General features: G+C 36.3%; 1 protein-coding gene across 4 annotated transcripts in view; it reads left to right on the top strand.

The window, feature by feature from the left end:
* The window catches only part of Atp11b (ATPase phospholipid transporting 11B (putative)), a 95353-nt gene that overhangs the window by 39781 nt on the left and 30895 nt on the right, over window positions 1–24677 (top strand). For all 4 annotated transcript variants that reach the window (XM_036189600.1, XM_036189601.1, XM_036189603.1 and 1 more), the window contains exons 9-20: window positions 1467–1531; window positions 3325–3406; window positions 5936–6086; window positions 7051–7248; window positions 10065–10307; window positions 10820–10995; window positions 11332–11400; window positions 12727–12800; window positions 12875–12978; window positions 14677–14858; window positions 16362–16565; window positions 23231–23384. In XM_036189600.1, the coding sequence (XP_036045493.1) occupies window positions 1467–1531; window positions 3325–3406; window positions 5936–6086; window positions 7051–7248; window positions 10065–10307; window positions 10820–10995; window positions 11332–11400; window positions 12727–12800; window positions 12875–12978; window positions 14677–14858; window positions 16362–16565; window positions 23231–23384 (1702 nt within the window). The remainder of the gene's footprint in view (window positions 1–1466; window positions 1532–3324; window positions 3407–5935; window positions 6087–7050; window positions 7249–10064; window positions 10308–10819; window positions 10996–11331; window positions 11401–12726; window positions 12801–12874; window positions 12979–14676; window positions 14859–16361; window positions 16566–23230; window positions 23385–24677) is intronic.

Below are 24677 nucleotides of genomic sequence, written 5' to 3' on the forward strand. Positions count from 1 at the left end.
TGAAAATTTTGTGGATACACCGTCTGAATTGTGTTCTAAAGTATTGTGTCTGGTAAAGGAATGTAGCAATTTGGAACACCCACTCTTATATGGCTGAAAGAAACAGTGTTCTTTACTGAAACAGCTGCAGTTAACTGTTGAATTGTCTTTTATTTGGAAGCTGTCCTGGCATCATTTATTTTCATTGTTAGAACTAATACCATGCTAGGGAGTAGAAAAGAATAGGAAGTGAATGTTGAATGGGCACGTGGTTTCTTTTAGTGATGAAAATATTTTCAGTCCAACAGGTATTTTGTAGCTGCTGAGTAGTTAGCTGCCACACCAGTTCTGGGATAGCAGATATGAGTACTCACCAAAAAGGGCTCTGTAGTAAACAGAGTTGATAAACATGTCCCAAATGCTTGGCCTTCCTGGTTCAGGGAAATGTTTTCCCCACGGTATTTGGGTTTGCTGATATTTTCATAAATGATTCAGGTTTTGTTTGCTTTGAATAAATAGTTTTTGTATGTTTTAGAAAAGCTTAAGGACTCTCAACAAAATAAAGTTCTTTTAATTTATCCATGACAAACTCTTAATCATCTTGCTCTCATTAAAAACAAAACAAAACAATTTCCTTTGTAGTTATTCCTTGTCATTTTATATCTTCTTTATGGAGAGAAATTCAAATGACAAGAAGGTCTGTACCTGAGAAATGTGCAGTTCAAGTAGTCAGCTGGTGTTTTGTGAGCTTGCCTATAAAACACTAACATTTTATACATTACATTTTATAATCTAATATAATTTTAATTATGCAGAACTCATGCACTTATATTGTGCAGCTCTAGTGATAATTTTATGTTTGCACTGCATTTCAATTCTTTATTTTCCTTTCTAAAACTGATGGTTAATTTTGCTAACAAAATTTAAATTTTGTCCTTTGAGTTTTCTTAAATCACTGCTTAAATTTTAACTTTATTTTGTGTTTAAATTTTTTGACATTGATAGCTTTGTGAGTTTATTTAAATGTATAATTTTCTTTTAAAGTCACAAACTTCAATTTAAATTTTTTATTTTTTGTGTATAGCTGTTTTGCCAGCGTGTATCTGAGCACCACTTAAGTTCATAGTGTCTACAGAGGTCAGAAGTGGATGTGGGAGCCCTTGGAACTGGAGTTACAGATGGTTGTGAGCTTCCATGTCAGTGCTGGGAATCAAACCAAGGTCTTTTGCAAAAACAGCCAGCTCTCTTAACTGCTGAGCAATCTCTTTAGTCCTACCATTAATCTTAAAATGGCTGAAATGCCAAAGCAAATGTTGGTTGTTAAAGTAATTAACACTATTAGCATAGGAAATATTATAGTAGCTGGGATTTTGATTTTATATGAAAACTGTTGTAACTGTAGGTTAAGTACTTCTGACTGAAGATGCCTTTTAATTTAATTGGAAATTTAATATATTTAGTGCCTTTTGGGTTTCTTTTTCCCTTAGACCTCTGGGACCAGAGAGTCTCTTGCTTCGTGGAGCCAGATTAAAAAATACAAAAGAAATTTTTGGTTTGTACATCCTTAAGTTTTTTTAATTGTTTGTATGTTTTGTAATGGTGCTTTATATGAAGCTTTGCTCTTACTTCTGAGGTTCTGGATACTGAACTCAGGGTCTAACACACACCAGGCATGCACTTTGTATAGCACTGGACAGCATCCCCAACCTCTGTAAAGTAGCTTTGAAAGCATAGCATTTCATGGTTCTTTGATTACATAATATTACTTTATTCAATGTAATACATGATGATTTTCTTTTAAAGTTTGTCTTAATATAGTACTTTGTTGTTGTTAATCTCTTCTTTGAATAGTGCTAGATTCTTTCTCCTGTGTTTATGGATACTTGTGAAGCTGATTGTTAAGAAAATGATTCTAGTATACTTCAAGTAACATGGGTTCAAGTCAGTGCTTTCAGTATCATGGTGGTAGTACACTTTTCACTTCTGTTACAATTATCCTTCAGTTGAATTAACAACTGTGAACTCATTCATTCACATATTTATGTATCCAACAAATTCCTACTGAGCTCTGAATGTGGAACCAGTACTATTGGGAACATACACTTTATTTCTCAAGAGGAAGAGTAATAGTGTTCTTGCCGTGTAGAGACCATGCAGCAAGGGCCACAGATTATATTCTCCCTTTCATTTGAAATACCTCACTTGAGTATATCCATAGTAATGAAGCACTAAGTGATTTCCAGGGATTAAAGAAGTCAAAGAAAGTGGGATACATATTTAATGGGTCCAGCATTTTTTTAAGTATTCTCTAACGATAGAAAAGATGCCTTCACAAAATTGTGGGGAATGTGTTATCACCACTGAACTTACGTGTTAAATGGTTAGGTGATAAGTTGTATGTTACATGTATTTTGCCACCATTTTTTAAAAATTACAACGTTCTGACGTCAGAAACCAGACTAAACCTCCAGGGTTTTTAGATTTTCTCACGGTACATTGAATCTTATATTACTTTCCAATGGTAATGCTTTTTGTTCTTGTGACTTTAAAGTGGGGGTTGAAATTATGCAGCTTTAGAAGCATTTGTGTATTTGAATGCTTTTATCTGGGTCTATTGTTTGCCTCAGCATCCTCTTCTCTATTGTTTCATTCTGCTTTTTCTTTCCAATTGCATGGTTTTAGTGCCATTTTTTCATTTTAATTGTGACCCCTGAATTTAAAGAATGATTTTTATTTTAAAATTCTAGGCAAATGCTTACTAAAAAGGCACAATTGGTCAGTTCTATGTTGTTTCTTTAATCTTACTATTTTGGAATTTGAGGGAATTTTGAAGTTTGGTCTGTCCTAATTAGTTTCATTCCACAGTTTTAGTCCCACTATTCTCTCTCATCTCAGGATCTCACGTAGCATTTCTTTGTGCTTACTTCATTTACTCTGAAAGACATTAATATTACTTTTCAGTACTTCAGGAATGACATATAGACTCTAGATTCAGGCATTCTGGGTCTTTAGCCTAATCCATCATTTCCAGAACTTTTTTTTTTCTTTCTGTTTTTCTGTTATTAACACCATTAGTGCCCTATGCAGCGGTCGTCTGTTGTTCCTGCCCTTTCTTCCATTAGTCTCAACTGTTAATATCTTCCATCCAAACATCTTTTGTAACTGAGAAACAGGACTCCTTGCAGGTTCAATGTCTAGAAGAACAAAATTTTAGGCTTAGCAGGTCTGTAAAAAGCTGTGAAAAGACTCAAGAAAACGCCAAGTTATACAAACTCTCAGACAGTGCTTTTTCAGTAAAGCTCTTGTGCTAGTGAGTACATTTAAAATGGCAGTTTTATTTTACAGGTGTGGCTGTGTACACCGGAATGGAAACTAAGATGGCGTTAAATTACAAGAGCAAGTCACAGAAACGATCTGCAGTAGAAAAGTAGGAAAACTCTTTTCACATAATTATATGTGTAGCTTACTTGTATATGTATAACATATATAAAAATAGATATTTCAGGAGCTAGAGAGATGACTCAGTGGTTAAGAGCACTGTTACTCTTGCAGAGGACCCAGGTTTGGTTCCCAGCACCCACATGGTGGCTCACACCCATTTGTAACTTCACTTTAGGGGATCTCTGTGGGCATGAGTTATACACCCAGTGCAGTTACACATGAGCACATAAAATTAAAAATAAATCCTTTAAAAGATACTTCATATTACATATACAAAATGATATTAGATAAGAATGATGTCTTATGATTTTGTATATACTTAGAATTTTGCATGGTGTTGATTTGACTGTTAGTAAGTGCTAAAATATGACTAAATATAGTGTAGAGTATGAGGCAATAGCTTTGAGTAAAATACTTGCTGTACAAGCATTAGAACCCGAGTTCTGATCCTTATCACCCACCTAGAAAACTGGTTGTGGCGGCATGTACCTGTAACTGGCTGAGTGGAGACAGAAGATCCCAGGGGCTTGCCAGGCAGCCATTCTAGCAGACATAGTGAACTCTGGGTTTATTGTGCAACCCTGAGCTTCTGCATAACACGTATCTGTCTACATAGGCACATGCAAACCCACATACAGGCACACATACCCAAGCACACAAGTAATGTTGGGCCATGTATGATGAGGGCGCTCTAGTAATCCTAATATTTGGAAGGCAAAGACAGGAAGGTCATGAGTTTGAGGCTACCATGAGTTACTGGCAATAGAAAGTGACCACAAGCAGGTCAGAATTGGCAGTGAATCCAGTCCTGAAGACAAACTGGGGGAAGGAGTGGGGAAGTAGAAGAAGTAAGACATAAGACAGGAAAGCATTTTATTTCTCTACTGGGTTGAAATGGCAGAGAACAAGGCTGAAAACTAGAAGAGAGCCTAGAAAGTTAGGGGAAAATATGTAAGACAGCATAGGAAATAACCAACTGGACTTGAAAACCTGTACATAAAAGCTGCCCAAATTTTCTTAGATGACTGATAAAACTGAATGGGTGCAAGTTGGGCAAGAAACAAGCAATAGAACCCAGAGAATGCTGAGAAAAGGAGATTTTTATTTTGACCAATTGCAGTGACATTAGGTGCTTAAAGTTAAGTGCCCACTAGAACAAAAATCAACACTCTTCTGAGGAACATGAAAAGCTAGACCTTGCAACTCATTATTTATAATACCTAGGGAGATCTTTTTAATAAAGGCGAGGGAGCAGAGAGCAACCAGATTTCATACATTATTGTTAAGAATACCAGATGATTTTGTAGTGATAATGGGATAGTTCTTCATAATGGCAGTTAATCTGTATGTGGGGTTAATTTCATACCAGTAAGATCAAATTTTGTAAATTTGGAGCTTAATCCAGTCTAATTCCCTGTAACATTCCTGGTTCTGATATTGTACCACAGCTGCATAAAGATGCCACCATTGAATTGGGGGTGTAGCTCAGTGGTAGAGTATGCTGCATAGCATAAGCCTCCAGGTTTGATCCCTGCATCACTCTTTTAAAGACGTTTTTTAAAAAGCTATTCATGAAATTACAAGATAAAATAACTACAAAATCAAAACAACAAAAATTAAATGGGTAATAGGGATGGAAGAAAGGATGAATGGAATAAAAATGGTGGCATATTGACAGTTGTTGACACTATGTGGTGCACATGAAGACTCATTATTGTGTTCACTTTCTTTGTATGTTTGAAGGTTATTTATTGAGATTTTGGAGTCAGCTATATGATCATGGGTTATTTGTTTTATTTTTTTGAACCAAATACTTTGATATTTTAAAATGTGAGCAGCCCTATAATTGAAGTACCAAATAATACTATGCCTAATACATGAACATTAGTAGGAAAAGAGACCCTCCTTGTGCCTTTACTTCTCATGAATTCACACAGTAATCTGATCGTATGAGAGTTTGTGTCATGGGAGAGTGGAAGAGCAAAGATTTACATATTTAGGATAAACTTGATTTTAAGCAGTTGTAGATTTCTATTGTGGTCTCCATCTGCTGCAAAGAGAAGCTTCTTTGATGAAAGGTGAGAGCCACCTTCTCTGTGCATAGAAGGAATGGTATTCAGAATGAAGCTGGACATTATACTGAAAAAATGGTAGTAGTAGGTTCTCCTCTAGGGTTCATGATCATTAGATACAGATGGCCATGTTTATAGTACCAGATATGAATACCTCCTACTGAGCAGGCCTTAAGTCCACTTATATAGTTAACTGGCAGACCCAAGATAAAAGTGCCACCATTGTACTTTTGGATAGGTCTTGCTGTGCTGTTATGATTCATAGGCTTTCAAATGGGTTGCTGGTAATTATGTTTTATTTAATGGTCATTACAAAAAATAGACTGTCCTTTAAAACAGCTATAATAAAATCTTATATATTTTGATGTATTTAATACAAGTACTAATTTCAAAGCAAATGAACAGGATATATTGATATGCTTATATTCTTTTTCTTGCTTTAGATCAATGAACACATTTTTAATAATTTATCTAATAATCCTTATTTCTGAGGCCATCATCAGTACTATCTTGAAATATACCTGGCAAGCTGAAGAAAAATGGGATGAACCTTGGTATAACCAAAAAACAGAACATCAAAGAAATAGTAGTAAGGTATTATGTGTTATTCACAATTCAACTTTAAGGAAACTCTTTGGGGACAGTTGATGCTTTGATGGGGAGGACCATGGTGACCTCTTCACAACATTGGCATTGACAAGATGTCTTTGCAGAAGAACACTCAGCATGTTAGCAGTGGTATACTTTCCCTGGTTTAGGGACTAAACTTTTTTGTGTGCTTCTAGTAGCATGGTTTGAATAATGAGATCACAAAAATGTATATGTCAATACATGTGCATTCCACTTCGGTATTACAGGGTAAGTGCTTTAAAGCTCATTTAGTGTACCTTATAAATGAACTAAAGAATACATTTATTTTCATTCATGTCTGAATAATTCAAGAAGTCTTTACAGTCTTGATATATCAAGAGATTTAACCTACAATTCTGGCAAATAATCATTCTCTAAATTTCCATTTAAATTAAAATTTACATATTAGAAACCATTTTGATCCCAGGAACAACAAAGCAGATCAGTATAGGACCATGTTCCAGTATCATTTGCATTCCATGGAGTGCATATTGAAAGGCAGCCTTGTTGTGCTATTGTTGCAGTCTGTCCATGTAATCTGTGTTCTTCAGTTTCTATTTCTTAAAATTTCCTCCTAAAATTGTGTTCCAATATGTCTTGATTACACTCATGTCTTAGTCACCCATGATCTTTGAACAGTTGTCATAGGATGGCTAGAACACTGGACAGAGTGTGGTTATAATTTGGTGTTTTAATCATGCCAGATAATTTCTGGCAAATAACAAATTGAGCTATTGGAATTTAACTTTTACTTTAACCAGTAATCTAGGTAAATGGAATTGCAATGTTAAAACAATTTAATCAATGAATTTCAATTCATGCTATTAGTTTACTTCAGAATATAGTTGATAGTTTTCTTAGACAAGAACCTTCTGATAATTCTTATGTATGTTATCATCAAATAATCATTTCTCTCTCTTTTTTCTAGATTCTGAGATTTATTTCTGACTTCCTTGCTTTTTTGGTACTCTACAATTTCATCATTCCAATTTCTCTATATGTAACAGTTGAAATGCAAAAATTTCTTGGATCGTTTTTTATTGGCTGGGATCTTGATCTGTATCATGAAGAGTCAGATCAGAAAGCTCAAGTCAATACTTCTGACCTGAATGAAGAGCTTGGACAGGTGAAGATGATCCTGAAATTTTCTTTTTATCAGAGAAAATATTATAAAGCTTATACCAAAACACCTTTCACTTTCCTTTGGCTAGTTCTTACTCCCATTTTGTCTTAGTGTCTTTCTTCCATTATTTACCAGTATATTTCTGTATGATATTTTATCACAGTTTAAGATTTTTAGACATTATCAATAGATAGATCAATTACTGGGGCTAGAGAGATGATGACTCAGAGACCAAGATCACATACTTTCAGGGGACTTCAGTTCCTAGCATTCACATTGGGTGTGAATTCAAATTCAAAATTACCTCTAACTCCAGCTCGATGAGATCTAATGCCTTTGGTCTCTACAAGTACCTGCAGTTTCGTGCATTACCCATACTCAGATACTCATGCATACACATCATGTCAAAAAAGTAAAGTAAATCTTTAAGTCGGGGTGGGGGGGGGTGGAGAACGGGACTATCGCTTTATCATTTTGTACACATACCCAAAAACTTGCCCACTTTGCCTACTCTGATGTTGTTATAATTTGACATCTAATAAATATTTATATGATGACTCATAATATTGTTTTCAAACTCTTACTTTCTAATTTGTTTTTCATAATACTATAACTATATTTTCATTATGCATTTTTATCTCCCCTGGAGTTAATTGCTATTTCTTTCCTTGCTTAGCTCAAATAAGTCTTCATAAATTTATTTACCATCTCTGTGTATTCAAATATGTCAGTTAATCTAGGATCTGCCTGCCCTACCCCCATGTGTAATTTGGGTTTGGCTTTTTTTGTTTTCTTTTTGAGGGCCCCACTTCTTGCTGCCCAGGCTGTGCTTAAATTTCTGAGCTCATCCGGTACATACCTTTAAGCCCAGCACTTGGAAGACAGAGGCAGGTGGATCTCCATGAGGCCAGCCTGTTCTCCATAGTGAGTTCCAGGACAGCCAGAGTTACATAGTGAGACCATGTCTCAAAAAAACAAAACAAAACAAACAAACAAACAAAAACAAAAAACAAAAAAAAACCTTGACCTCAAATGATTTTCCTGTCTCAGCCTTCCCAGTAGCAAAGACTACATATGTAGGCTGATATTGGGCCCTGTGTAATAAATTATTTTACACAGTAGACTGTGTCTCAAGTATTGTCATTACCTTTATTGTCCCCAAGACTATGAACCTTAAAGTACGGTTTCTTACCTCTGGTTAAAACAATTTTCCCACTTTAATTCTTTTATTTTGTACATTGATCTTTTATTCTGGAATCTCATTGAACTTTTATTTATTAGTGCTAATAGATTTTTTAAGTGAATTCCCTTGGATGATATATATGCAAGGTCATTTGATATACAAATGGAGATAACTTTCTCTCTTTTTTCCCCAATCAGGATAACTTGCTTCTTTTTCCTGACTAGAAATTTCAGTACAGTGTTGAATAAAACATGAGAACAGACAACCTTGTCTTATATCTCTGCTTATAGGAGGAAATCACTCAGTATATTACCAAGTTTTGAAGAAGCTTTTATCATAGTATGTTAAGTGTTTTTAATCATAAAGAGTATTGGATTTTTATCAAGTGATTTTTCTGTATCTGTTGAGATGGTCGTTTTATTAATAGAATAAAGGACACATATCAATCTAATAATTTGTACACATTAGGTTATTTGGATTCCTGAGATGTCTCATATACTTATTATATATAATCCTTTTTATATGTTTCTGGACTTAGTATAAATGGATGTACATATATATTCATGAGAAATTCTGGTCTGTAGTTTTGCTTTTCTTGTGATAGCTGCCTCCCTTTCTACTTTTTCAGTTTTAGTTTTATTCTTGTTTTCTATACGTGTGTGTGTGTGTGTGTGTGTGTGTGAGAGAGAGAGAGGGGGGGGGGAGAGAGAGAGAGAGAGAGAGAGAGAGAGAGAGAGAGAGAGAGAGAGATATGAGGGAGTACATTTCTGTGTGTATGAATGGAGACCAGAGGCCAGATAGGGTCCTCCCCATCAATTTCCACTTTGTTTCTTTTGAGATAAGGCTTTCCCATGAACCTGGAGCTTGAATTTTTCAGCTTGTTGGCAGTCAGCAAGCTCCATAGGCTTCCCTGCCTCCCTCAGTGCCAGGATTACTGTCATTCAGGGGTGCTATTCTTATTGGAGCAGCAATTGTTCTCTGAAGCCCCACTGCCTCTCTTTTCAGAAGACTTCTCTAGCATCATTACAGTAGTACATCAGATTCTCACCCTAAGTTCGCTGTCAAGACTTCACTGATAGATCCTTCCCTTTCAGAGTTCATTTCCTTGGATCAGCCTCCAAGAGTAATAAAATATTTTGTCTTACATACCTTTGAAAACATGTTATTTTTAACAGTTATTTTTTTCACTGTATTTGTTTCCTGTCCTCAATTTTAACTTCCTGTCCTTTACAGACTCCTTCTCATCTCTAACACATTATTTTGTTCCCTTTCCCTGTTTTTATACTGTTTCTCTTGGCCCCTGTTCACTTTCTAGGTTAGTAAGCATCCCTTCTACCCTTAATAAGTGTCAAATCATATTATTTTAAATATACTTGTCCAAGAGATAGACATGAAATTCTTATACCTTATTCTTAGTCACCTCTGCAAGTCAGTGTGTCTCAAAAGATGTATATGTAAAATTTAAATATTTTAATGTTTTATTTTCTTTACATCAGTAATAGCTTCTTAGATTGTAAGAACCTCAGCTTTGATATATCGATGTTAATAGACTAGACTTTAGAAAACAGGAGAAAGTTTTTCTAGTTCAACACTGACCCATGACCACAAAGGTTTCTTTTGTTCTCTGTTTCTCTAGGTGGAATATGTGTTTACAGATAAAACTGGAACACTGACAGAAAATGAGATGCAGTTTCGAGAATGTTCAATTAATGGTATGAAATACCAAGAAATCAACGGTAGACTTGTACCTGAAGGACCAACACCAGATTCCACAGAAGGAAGCTTGTCTTACCTTGATGGCTTATCTCATCTCAACAGCTCAGCACATGTCACGGCCACTTCTTCCTTTAAAAGCAGTCCTGAAAGTGAAACTGAACCAGTAAGCAGTTTCCCAGTTAGCGATTATGGGCTCCTATGAATTAATTTTCTTCAGTAGATGGACTCAGAAAGTTTTTGTCAGTGAAGCAAGAAGTCCGTGTTTGAAATAGATGTCTTGATTTAGCACCATGAAATACTATTCTGGGACTGCAGTTACAGCACAGTTTAGCTTGTCATTATTAAGCATCTTCGATGCTTTAGCTTGCTAGTTAGTAAATGCTGTTACTGCCTTGAAGTGAAAAAGAGAAAAAAATACGTATTTTGTACTTTCTAAGACCTTACTTCTTCCCAAGTACATGGTCTCCCTATCTTGCAGTTTGTTTAGGCTTTCTAAAGCGATGTACTTATACCAAAGGTTCCTAAAACAGTATGAGATTGAAATCCCAACTTTGTAGTTTTCACTCAGGCAGCCAGGCATTAGCACTTTCATTTTAGCTCTCAGGGTCTTCTGTCTGGTTTATGTCCTATATAGTGTGGGGAAGTGCTTAGACCGCTAATATTATGTTTCTACAGATCAAAGAACATGACCTCTTCTTTAAAGCAGTCAGTCTTTGCCACACTGTACAGATCAGCCATGTGCAAACTGATGGCATTGGCGATGGTCCCTGGCAGTCCAACCTAGCACCTGCGCAGCTGGAATACTATGCATCTTCCCCAGATGAAAAGGCTCTAGTGGAAGCTGCGGCAAGGTGATTGAGCCCAAGTCTTCTGATCCTCAGAGAATACTCTTGAAATAAATGTTAGAATATTAGAGAGCTGTCATTGTAAAATTCTCAAATGTAAAATTAAGTTTTTTAAAATGGTCTTGTATTAATTTTGTGTGAAAATACTTTGCATTGTTTTGGATGTAGTCTGACCTGTCAAATTCTTAAGAATAGTGACATATTATTCAAAGGCAGTACTGTAAATACACCTTGAACTTTCAATTAATGTACCTTCATTCAGACCAAGTTATAAAGGTATAGTGTGAAATAGGAAATATCTTCCTTTAAATATTGTTATTTCTTTGTTCCTCTTATTCCTAGAGCTGGTATTATATTTATAGGCATTTCTGAAGAAACTATGGAGGTTAAAGTACTTGGAAGACTGGAAAGGTAAATTCTTTCAAATATGTTATAGTCCACAATAAGTATAAATATAAGATAGGAATCAGCAAAGTATGGCCTATAAGCCAGTTCTGTCCTCCAGTCTGTTTTTATATAGCCTATGAGCAATGCTAGATTGCATTTAGAGTTGTTTAAGAAAGAGAAAGACAGTAAGGGAGAGAAGGAGAAAGAATAAAGTAGCTGTGGTAGTATGGAGGCTACAGCCAGATGGTCACAAGTTAAAGACCTACCTAAGCCATAAATTGAGGCTGGCCCAGGAAACTTAGTAAGGCCCTATCTCAAAATTTTAAAGAAAGGCTGGGGATATAGTTTAATAGTAGAATACTTGCCTTGCATACATAAAACACCTGCTCTTCTCTAGAGTGATATCAATATTATATTGTATCACATCACAATTACAACAGTATGCTGTGTTTTAGTTTTCTGTTTACTGAGTCTCCTTATAAATTTAAACACTTGAGGTTGAGATTCCATAGGTCATTGGATGAAGAAAACTTCTTTGTGTAGTCTTTTGTTTTTGAAATACTGGTGATCAAAAGCAATGTCACAGGAATATTAGGCAAATGCTGTGCCATAAAGCTGCACCTCAGCACAGGTTCCCTTGTATTGTCTATGAATTTATGCTTAAGCATTTAGGAACACCAGTCTACTTAACCTCTTTCTACTGTAATAAGTTAGTCCATGCCCATTGCTGTGAACCTTAATCCTTGTTATGTGTTTCCATACTAAAGAAGCTCATTCTGAAGCTACCTTCATGAAGGAACCTGTTGTCAGCTTACGGGCATTCATTGCTTACATAGCCTTATAGAATTCTCTCCTGAAAAATTGTTCAAGCCCCACTTCAGTTATCCTCCTAAGTTTCCTGTCAGTTCTCTAAAGAGGCATTTGCGTCCTGATCTTCCACCCTCACACCTGCCCCAAGTTCAGAATCGTTGCTGACAAACCCCTAAGACTGCTTAAAGGTTGAATTGTAAGATGTGCTAGGACAGAAAATGATGGGGAGTCAGTCAGCTGGACAGAGCTGAGCTTCTGCCTTCTCTACTGCTTACTAGCTTATTGAGTATTAATCTCCTTAGTAGACTTCATCTGAGCTTCCATGGGAATTAAATGACCCAAGGTCTGTAAAGTTTTTATTAGTTGTTGAGGACTTAATGCCATATCCCTTGTGTCTAGTAATATTATTGATAATTTAGAGCCTATCTCATAAGAATGCAGTTCTAGTTTCTTACTTTACACTTGTATTTTATCCTTTATTCTTTCTAGATATTCACATTATTACTCTAAAAATTAAAGATTATCTTTCTTAATTTTTAGGTACAAATTGCTTCATATTCTGGAATTTGATTCAGATCGTAGGAGAATGAGTGTAATTGTTCAGGCACCTTCAGGTAACCAATCTAAGCTTTTACGAATATTTACTTACCTAATATAGAGCTTGATAACTAGTTATTTTTCCTTTTAGGTGAGAAGCTTTTATTTGCTAAAGGAGCAGAATCTTCAATTCTCCCTAAATGTATTGGTGGAGAAATAGCAAAAACCAGAATTCATGTAGATGAATTTGCTTTGGTAAGTACAGATAGCTATAGATTATCCAAGTTCTGAAAATTCTGTAGCTCTTAGTTCTTTTGCATTAAATGTTGGCTCTTTATTCTTGTTGTAAAAGCTGATTTTTAATCTTGTAACATGTAATTCTCTTCTTACCTATTTTGATAGGGACTCCTGGTTGTGTGTACCACTCAAACTGTGCCCTTAGCAAATATGAGTGTTTGAGGCCTAGAGTGAGGCACAAATCCTTGGGTTTCATCTCCTGAATGGCTGTGTCTCTATTCTTTCTCTTTGCCTCTTCCCATCCTTGCCTCTCCTTCTCCGTCCCGTCCTCTTGTCCCAGTTTATCCTGGGCCAGTGGTGCAAAGGCAGAAACAAGATAAAAGCTTGAGTCCAGAAATTCAAAAGCAACTGGAACAACATAATTAGACTCTGACTTTTAAAGAAAAAATATGGAGAGTGTGGCTCAGTAGTAGAAAACATATTAGCATGACAGAAAGGGACTTAGTAAAAGAATATGGAGTTATTCCAGTGATATGGAGAAACTAGAGATTGTACACATTATATAAATCACATAGCCTTTGAATAGTTTGGCAATTTTTCAAAAGATAAAAATGAAGTTATAACCTAACCTAGCTATATATACCTGGGTGGTGTACACCAAAGAGAAGGGAAAAGATATGACCACATATGATCTAATAATTGGATGCTCATAGTCCAAACTTAGAAAAGCCTAGATGCCCAACTGATGAATGGATAAAATATGATACAGCTATACAATGGAATATTGCTTAGTCATTAAAAGAAGTGAAATACTGATGTCTGATATATGCCACAACATGGTTGAACATTGATAAGATTGCTGAAAGAAGCCAGTCAAGAGAGACCACACATTATATAAAAGATCCAGGATAGGCAGACACATAGAAAACAAGTGAGTGGTTGCCAAAGGTTGCTGGATGAAGGGAAGAGAAGGGAGTGTCTACTAATGGATAAAGAATCTATTGGAGGTGAAATATTCTGATAGTGGTGGGGATCGTACAATTTTGTCAGTATACTAAAAAACCCTGCATGGCACTGTTTGAGAGAGTTAATTTTATGTAATGAGACTCTAATTTAAAAGGAAAACTATAGGAGCCTCATCCAAAAGCAGAATACCAGAATTCAGGATCTTTCATGCCTAGACTTCTATGTGTGCTGCATACTTATCTCTCCTTACCTACTTCTGTTACTGGTTTGTGGTTGGCTACAATCTACCTACTGTGATTTCTAACAAGCAAAGGCTTTATTGTCTAGAACAGCATCCACATAGAGTTATTGCAGAATGAATTAACTAGTACATATATTAATATCTGATGGCATCTTAAATGTTAATTATGAGAGTGTTATTTACAAATCAGGAAATGGCACTATTTAGAAATTTGCTAAATGTGGTCATATGGTATTTTAAAATCTGCTCTTTTCAAGTTCTATTGCTAGAACATTTATTTTCAGTTTTTCTGAGGAAAATATATAGTAAGGAGTATTTAGATTTAGATGCTACTTTTCAGAGATTAAGAAAATTTGATGCCCATATAATCAAGTAGTCAAATATAGATTCCTAGGTTTGTGTAGTTCCAATTTGCAGGTGAAGATAAAAGACTATTTAAAGTTAGATTGTAGATCTGGCTCTTGGAGGTGTGTGCCTATCTTTTTCTTTTTCTTTTTTTTTTCCTTTAGAAAGGATTGCGGACACTATGTATAGCTTATAGACAGTTTTCAACAAAAGAGTATGACGATATAGATAGGCGCCTATTTGAAGCCAGGACTGCCTTGCAGCGACGGGAAGAGAAATTGGCTGATGTCTTCCAGTACATTGAGAAGGACCTGATATTACTAGGAGCAACAGCAGTGGAAGACAGGCAAGTATCAGAAGTAGGCAGTATCTTTTTTTTTTTAAAGAACGTTTTAGTCAAGTGCTTCTAATATGTTAAATACTGTTAACATTCTGTAGCAAAATAGAAAACCAAAGCTTTACTTCTTTCTACTCAGAATAATGCTGTTTTATTCTACCATTGGCTATTTGATTAGATAAAGGACACACTTGTTTGTACTTTTCTTCCATGATGCTGTTCCTTAGTCAGTGTGTCATACCATCATCAGACATTAACATCTCTCTCTATCCTCACCCTCCACTAGAGCCCACTCTGCTTCATGCTTCAATAATGCCTCACTGACGGCCATACTCCTGGATACCTGGAGCTGAAATTGTTGTTTGTGCCTTTGTGCCTTGGCAAGGCCTTGCCTTCTGCCTGGATGGTTCTCCTTCCCTGTCATGGCATTTGTGAATAAAATGTACTCATAACTAACCCTTATCCAACAAGATCTTTTCTAGCAACATGATTTTCTGACAACAAAATGCTCTTCTTTATGAACATTCTGTTTATTGTTTTTTTGATGTTATGTTAAATTATTTGTTTAAAGATTTTTCTCCTCTTGTTAGCATATAAATTCCTTGCAACTTGTTTTACTTTTTATAACCTATCTTCCATGTCAATTTTAGCCCTTGAATTAAAATTGAATTTTGTGAGTCAAATTGATCGTTACAAATTAAGCCTGTTGTTTTCTTCTGTTCCCTATATCTACAGAGGTATGCATATTTTAAGTGTGGATTTTCATTTACTTTCTGTTTGTTTTCATGAGAGTTCTTAAACATACGTAGTCTTGTATTTCCTACAGTCTGATGTTTAAAAGGAAAACTATAGGAGCCTCATCCAAAAGCAGAAAACCTGAATCTCTTGTGCCTAGACGTCTATGTGTGCTACATACTTATCTCTCCTTACCTACTTCTGTTACTGGGGTGGGGTGAGGGGAGATCTAGACTTGAAATTTTTGACTTGCTAGTGGCACATTTCTTTTTTTGTGGGGGTGGGGGATCCAGATAGGGTTTCGCTGTGTAACAGCCTTGGCTGTCCTGGATCTCACTCTGTAGACCAAGCTGGCCTTGAACTCACAGAAATCCACCTGCCTCTGCCTCCCAAGTGCTGGGATGAAAGGCATGTGCCACCACCGCCCCACTGTGGCACATCTCTTGCCTACCACGCACCAGGCCTCAACTCAACCCCCTTCCCCTATACCACTTCCCAGTAAGATAGGTTTATGAAGGCTACCTGGTTAGTTGGGTACATAAAAACCAACTTTGATGATAGAACATGAAGTTGTATATTTTAATTCATTGGTTTCTTTGAACTAGATGGCCGCTCACTGTTTATTCTTATTTCCTGCATAATGAAAGAAAATTTCAGTTATGTTGATATACTGTAGCATTCTTATAAAGAGTATATACTTTATATGTATTGTGTAGCTTATACTTAATATATACTACAGGAGTATTTTTTCTAACAATTTTTTTCTTTTATTGTTAGACTACAGGATAAAGTTCGAGAAACTATTGAAGCATTGAGAATGGCTGGTATCAAAGTATGGGTACTTACAGGAGACAAGCATGAAACAGCCGTTAGTGTGAGTTTATCATGTGGACACTTCCATAGAACTATGAATATCCTCGAACTTATCAACCAGAAATCAGACAGTGGATGTGCTGAACAATTGAGGCAGCTTGCCAGGAGGTAAGGTAGCAATGTCTTGCCATTCCTTACTTTGATCAGCCCATAGCTAAAAGTGTTGTTTTTTTTTTTTTTAATTTAACTTGTAATTAAAAAACACTTTACAACTTTGATTTTATGTGTATGTCTATTTTGCATGCATGTATGTCTGTGTTACCATCTGCATACCTCGTACCCACTAAGGGTAGAAGAGAACATTGGATCCCGTGGAACTAGAGTTACAGGCAGTTGTGGGTGCAGGAACTTGAACCTGGGCCTTCTAGAGAGCAGCCAATGCTCTTACTAGCTGAGCCATCTCGCTAGTCCTGTTTTTAATTTTTTGATAGATTAGAAGCAATCCAAAGACTTATTTCATGCTACAAAAATGACATGAAATTGGGAATTTAGTGTCTGTGAGTTTAATAGCCATATTCACTTGTTTCCATGGTATCTATGGTCGTTACCATTGTACCATCTGAGTTAGCGATATGCAGCTGAACCATTACAGTTTGTTTACACTGCTGCTTGGTACATTATAAGAGCCACATGATTACAAGTTGATAGGGTTTTGAGTGCAACACATGGCACCACACTGACATTTAATATTTTCCATTGTCAGTCTGAAGTTCAGTGATCAAAATAGAAAATGGATTACTTCTGGAACTGTTGACTAGTAAGGTCCCAAAGATCCCCAAATATTATGGGCTATTGCCAATACACTTGGTTACCCTCTAGAACTTGATGGAAAGGTAAAGTCTCCATTGCTGTGGATACCACATACTTGAGTTACACAACATGGAGAAATCAAGCTGGGATCTATTGGCCAACAACTCCAGAAGAAGTAATCCATTCCTGGGACCAGACTTGTTATTTAGTAGCCTCTGGTTTCTAATAGGGGTGTTGCTGCCCTGTTATAGGGTACCAGCATACATGTACAGATAGATATATCTTAAGAAGCTTCTATGGTAGTAGGTTTCTATAGGACTTTCCTGAAGTCTTTAGTGTTGTTATTCCTCCTAGTTTCCCTCTTTGACTCTGCCGTCCCTGCCCCAATTTTTCCCTTTTACTCTTTACACTAATGCATTCTGTTTCTTTTCCCACAAAAGCCCCTCCCCACGGACTCGTAGTAATTTCCTTGGCCTTTTGGGGTATTCCAAATGAAACACACCCATCTAAAGATCCGAAACCCACAGCCACAACAGAGAGAAAACAAGCAACATTTCTTTCTCACTCATGATGGTTTATTTCCAGCTCCATCCATTTACTGATGAATATCATTTTTCTTTTTAGCCGAAATTGTATAAATATACCACTTTCATTATGCATTCATCAGTTGGTGGACATCTAGGCTGTCTCTATTTTCTGGTTATTGTGAATAGAGCAACAAGTAACATGAATGAACAAAGCCGTTTTAATTTTCATTTCCCTAATAACTTATGGATTTTGAACTCTTTTAAACATTTGTCCGCCATTTGTATTTCATCTCTTGAGAATTCTCTGTTCATTTCTATTCTCTATTTTTTAACTGGGCATTTTGTTTTCTTACTGTTAATTTTTTTTCCAATATATAGTTGGTTAAAAAAAAAAATCCTATTCTGTAGGATGCCATTTCACTCAAGTGATGATGTTTTTTGCTGCACAGAAATATTTCTGTTTCGTGAGGTTCCATTTATTAATTTTTCATCTTAGTGCCTGTGTTATTGAGGTCCTGTTCAGAAATTCTTTTCCTGTGCCAATGATTTCAAGCCTATTCCCTAGTTTCTCTTCTGTCAGATTCAGAATATCATGTTCTTTTGTAAGGTCCTTGATCCATCTGTACATTTTGATTTAGAGGGCTTTGTTCTCCTGGTGTCCTCTATCCTCTTTATCTCTTACTCTTTCTACCTCCTCTTCTGTGGGGTTCCTTGAGCTTTGAGAGGAGGGATTTGATGGAGACATTCCATTTAGAGCTATGTGTTCCAAGGACTTTTCCTTTGCATAATGTCTGGCTGTGGGTCTCCGTATCTGTTGCACAAAGGAAGCATCTCTGATGACTGAATACGGCACTGATCTATGAGTACAGCAGTCATAGAGTAATTTTATTTTATTTTTGTTTTAGACCAGTAGTATTTGGTTTTGCCCTAGTCTCTGATTCTTGGTCATCTTAGATGCATAAATGGCTTTTGACAAAATCCAACACCTTTTTGTGATAAAAGTCCTGAAGGGATTAGGGATACAAGAAACATGCCTCAACATAACAAAGGCAATTTACAGCAAACCCATAGCCAGCATTAACTTAAATGGAGAGAAACTCAAAGCAATTCCACTAAAATCAGGAACAAGACAAGGTTGCCCACTGTCTCCATATTTATTCATTACAGTTCTTGAAGTTCTAACTAGAGCAATAAAACAGCTGAAGGAGATGAAGGGGATACAAATTAGAAAGGAAGAAATCAATGTATCTTTATTTGTAAGTGACATGACAGTATACACAGTGATCCTAAAAATTCCCCTGGGAAACTCCTGTAGCCTACAAACACTTCTAGTGAAGTGGCTAGATACAAAATTAACTCACAAAGGTCAATAGCCCTCCTATATTCACATGACAAATAGACTGAGAAAGAAATCAGGGACACAGCACCTTTTAATTTTATATTATTTTCACAAATAATATAAAGTATCTTTAGGTAATTCTAACCAAGCAAGTGAAAGACTTACATAATAAAAACTTCAAGTCTTTTGAGAAGCCATCAAAAGATGGAAGATCTGCCATGCTCATGGATTAGTAAGATTTAGCATAGTGAAATTGACCATCCTACCAAAGCAGACTACAGATTCAATGGAATTCCCATCAAAATCCCAACATAATTCTTACTGGACAATTTTTTTTTTTTCAAAAAGGACAATTCTCAACTTCATATGGAAAAATAAAAACCCAGGATAGCTAGAACAATCCTGTACAATAAAAGAACTTCTGAAGGTATCACCATCCCTGATTTCAAGTTGTACTACAGAGCAATAGTAATAAAAACCACATGGTATTGGCATAAAAACAGGCAGGTTCATCAATGGAATTGAATTGAAAAACCCAGACATAAATAATCCAAACACATATGGACCCTGATTTTTTTTTTTTAATTTGGTCAAGTTTTCATTATGTAGCCCTGCAGTCCTGAAACTCTGTAGATCAGGGGTCTTTTATGCTTCCTTATGAGTTTTAAGATTGACTTTCGATGTCTGTGAAGAATTACATTTGAATTTTATGGAAATTGCATTAAATCTGTAGATTGCTTTTAGCAAGATGGCCATTTTTACAATATTAATCATACCAATCCATACTATTGAAAGTTTTCTTTGTAGAGGTCTTTCTCTTTTGGATTTTTTTTGTTGTCTTTTGTTTGAGGCTGTTGTACATGAGATTGTTACCCTGATTCCTCAGTCTGTTTTTCTTTGGTGTATAAGAAGGTGACTGATTTGTGGGTGTTAATTTTAAAACCTGCCATTTTGCTGAAAGTGAGAACATTAACTTTTAACCTCCAGATTCTGTATGGTCCAGAGGTTGATATGCAAGAATCATGCTTTTGGTTTTGAATAAATAAATTTATTAAGTATATTGCAAGCAAAATACACTAAATTATTACTGTATTTTAAACTTAGTAAAATTTTTTTTCTTTCTGGGCACCTATATAGCATCCTGAGTTATGCCTTTTGGCCAACAGACCCTAAAAAAAAAAATTGTTTCTTGACCCTTTACAGGAAACATTTGTAGCTGGGCATTGATGGCACACACCTTTAATCCCAGCACTCCAGAGGCAGAGGCAGGCGGATCTTTGTGAGTTCAAGGCCAGCCTGGACTCCAAATCGAGTTCCAGGAAAGGCACAAAGCTACACAGAGAAACCCTGTCTCGAAAAACCAAAAAAAAAAAAAAAAGAAAGAAAGAAAGAAAGAAAACATGTAGCCCCTGGTTTATTTTATATAACCAAACTGTTAAATTAATCTACATCTCACAGTTCAAAGATTATTCCATAATAATTTATATTCTGAATTCTTTCTCTTCTGTAAATCTATTTTTTCTAAGCAGTTCAAATTTATTTGGCTGCCCCCAATTACTGTAGTCAAAAGTTTCATAACAAATGGAGTACTTCACTATAGATATAAATGTATTAGGTTTATACAGCAATCCCTCATTTGCAGTTTATGATACTAACCCAAGAAAACAATCCCCAAAATTCAAGGCTGTGGATGTTAATATACATTCACTGCTTTATTTTTGTTTGTTATATAGGCATCAATGTGTTCTAGAGCTCATTAAAGAAAAACATTAAAGCAATACATTCTAACAGAATACCTTATATTTATTCCTTGATAAATTTATACATGTAAACAATGAATCTTGATCACATGTATCCCAGACTTCTTTTTCTCTTTTTTTCATTTTTTGGTTTGTTTGGTTTTTTTGTTTGTTTGTTTTTTGGAGCTGAGGATCGAACCCAGGGCCTTGCGCTTGCTAAGCGAGCACTCTACCACTGAGCTAAATCCCCAGACTTCTTTTTCTCATTCCCACCAGGCAAACCCAGCATGTCTTCCTCCATGTTCATGTCCGTTTTATTTTTATGTTTTTGTAACCTACAAGGTAGTGCTGTCTGCTGGAATGATGATTGATCTTGTGTCTTATTTAGGTCACCATAGTTGCTGTAGTTCATGAGTGAAATGGTCTTGTCATGTCCAAAAACCATTTCACACCTCTCCTCTCCATCCTCCAGCTCACATATTCTTGCCACCTCATCTTTCACAATAGTCTCTGTTCCTTGAGTGCAGTTGCAGAGATTGATATAGATATTGTTAGTTATTTGTCACTCTTACCCTTCAAGGAAACGTTCCAAAAGACAACAAATCCACAGAAGACTTTTTATTAAGATAAAAGAAGAGACAGACGTGAACAGGCCTGTGGGAAACACATGTGGTCAAGAGAAAAGGGTGAGAGAGACCTGTGCAAAATGGCACAGGCTTTATAAAGGGTGGGCCGCACATGCGTACAGGAAAGCATGTGGCTACTCCACGTATGCGTGTAGGTTACATGGCTGCGCCCGTTTTACGCAGCCATGCAAAGCCACGGAGTCCTAGTCACATGAGATGTTTGACCCGGAAATGGCTATTTTGAACCGGAAATACCTAGGCGGGAGTGTCTAGGTCCTCCGGGCAAGCCCAACCATGTGGGCATGTTGTGACTTCATATCAGATATCATAGTTAGGGTTGAGACTGCACCTCCTAAACCTCCCCAAATAGGGCCACCATCAGGGGACCAAGTTTACAAATACCCAAACTACCACATTCTACTACCCCATATCAACAATGCAAATTCATTTAGTCACACTTCAAAAGTCCCTATAGTCTTTCATAGTCTTAGCCCTTTACAAGTCCAAAGTCCAATCTCTTCTGAGACTCAAGGTACTTTTTTTAATTGTAAGTGCCAGTGAAAATCAAAAAGCAAATTACATACTTCTAACTTGTTCCAAAAGGGAAGAATGGGGCATAGAACACAGACAGAAGGCAGCCATTTTCTTTGTCAAAACAACACAGTATATCCTGTATCCCAGTTGCTGTTAAAAGTCCTTGCTTCTCCCTGAAACCTCTTGATTCAGGCCTCTGGTCTGCTTTGCTTTCAGCAGTACCATCCTCCGGCCTCCTACTAGGGTGGCACTCTGCACTCTGAGCACAGCCTTGAACAGCTTTCCTAGTCCACAGTTCCAGAGTCTTTCACATCCCTTCAGAACCTCAATGTGGTCATGCTCCTCATAGCAACAGCCCGCTCTCTTATACCATCTTTTATATTCATTACTTTTCTATTGTTGTGATGAAGCCTCATGACAAAAGTACCTTATAGAAGAATAAAGTCATTTGGATTTATGGTTCCAGAGGGTTAGAGTCCATAATTGTAAGGACAGCATGGCAGCAGAAAGCTGAGAGCTCACATCCTTTACTGCTACCATAAAACTGAGAGTCAGAGATATTTTTAAAAGACAGTGGAATTTTTAGGCAAGTCTTTGCTAGGATATAGGAGGCTCTTTGTCTTGGAAATTGTGTTATTTTGAGAGCATGTTGACACCATTGTGTTGAGTTAATAGTTAAGAAGAATGTCAGGGAGAAATTAACTTCAAAATAATTTACTTTATATATACCTTCTAAAATTATTTCTTGGTTATTAAAAGTTATGTTGTGCCAGTGAGATGGCTCAGTGGATAAATGTCTCTGTTACAAAGCCTGACTACGTGAGTTCAGTCCCTGAGATCCCAAGAACATCTCTTTAAAGTTGTCCTCTGACTTCTACATCAGTATATACACATATATACAAACAATAAGTAAATAAAAACAGTAATTTTTTTAAAAATTAATGTCTCCTTAAAAATACTGAAAATTGTAAAGAAGTTAAGTGCTGGTAACACTGTACAAGTATGTAAACTTATTGTGTTTTCTGTAGGTCTTCTATATAGGTTCTTTTGGTAAATGTGGTATAACCATTAGTAGTATTCATTTCTCTTTTTGTATAAAAGTTATATTTTATCTTACCTTTCAGATAATATAACTGAGTTTGTTCACTTATGCATAAGTCATTCAACAGTCAATCTGGTTGACCTGTCCGTCTTTAAATAAAGTAAATAATCTGACATCAGAGTGCGACATAGAGGATATAATTGTACTCTTTTTTAGAATTACAGAAGACCATGTGATACAGCATGGGCTGGTAGTAGATGGGACCAGCTTATCTCTTGCACTCAGGGAGCATGAAAAGCTATTTATGGAAGTTTGCAGAAACTGTTCAGCTGTATTATGTTGTCGTATGGCACCTTTACAGAAAGCAAAAGTAAGTACATATCATAAAAAATTCCATAAAAATAACCTTCAAAAGAGAGAGGGAGGAAGGGAGGGAGGTAACAAACAAGACAATTCTAAGTTATCAACCTCAGCATTGTGGCACACACCTGTAAATCCTAGCATCCAAGAGGCTGAGGCAAGAGGATTGCAAAGTTGAGGCCAGCCTCGACTAACAAAGTGTGAGGGAGGGAGGAAGAAGAGGAGGTGGTTGTCAAGTTATACATTAGGAAGGTTGAATCCAGTTCAGTTTTTATTAACATCATGTGTAAAAATGTATACAAGAAATGTTTACATTTCAGATGCCTAGGATGCAACTGAAAACCCACTCAAACAACTTTCATAGGTCTACAGTTTGGAATATTTTGAGCTCTTGGACTGTTTCCTTCAAAAACCATTCTTAGTAGAGGCCAGCAAAATGGCTTGCTCATCAGATAAAGGCACCAGCTGCTAAGTCCCACTACTGAGTTCCAGCCCTAGGCCGCACACGGAAGAAGGAGAGAGCGGACTCCCACAAGTTGTTCTCTGACTTCTCTTTGTGCACCCATACATACAGACACATCCATACACACACGAATACATATAATCTCATAAAATTTTGAAAGGAATATCTTATACTATTCTTAGCAGTACCAATATAATAAGTACTGGTTGTTTTGCACACAGATATCCAGGTTTATTTAGACTCATGGAATTTTGTTACAGTACTTGTGTGCCCTGGTCTGTGGAGATTAGAACTAGAGCAGACATGTCTCTGCTCTTGTCAAAACATATCCAAGAATTCCAGATTAAGGGTCAGTGGGAAAACGTACTGTCAAGTAAGTTCAGTGACCTTGATTCATTCAGTAACTGGAACTCACATAAAGGGTAAGGAGAGAACCAACTCCACAGAGTTGTTCTCTGACCTCCAAATACTGGCCATCTCATGTGCACCCCCACACACACACACAAACACACAGAGATATTTAAAAATATTTTTAAAGAATTACAGATAAGGGTTGGGGATTTAGCTCAGTGGTAGAGTGCTTGCCTAGCAAGCGCAAGGCCCTGGGTTCAGTCCTCAGCTCCAAAGAGAAAAACAAAAACAAAACAAACAAACAAAAAAAAGAATTCCAGATAAATTTGTTTTGATTGCACTTAATTTAATATTTTCTTAAATCTTCAGACTTATCTGATCAGACTAAATAGGTATCTTTTCTTTGTATAGTTATTTTCTTTCTTGTGAATTTTGTCTTGATAACGCAGTGAATTATATTTATTTAAATAACTTATTAGTCTTATAAAA

This window comes from Onychomys torridus, chromosome 6, assembly GCF_903995425.1.
Source record: "Onychomys torridus chromosome 6, mOncTor1.1, whole genome shotgun sequence".
Taxonomy (NCBI): Eukaryota; Metazoa; Chordata; class Mammalia; order Rodentia; family Cricetidae; genus Onychomys; species Onychomys torridus.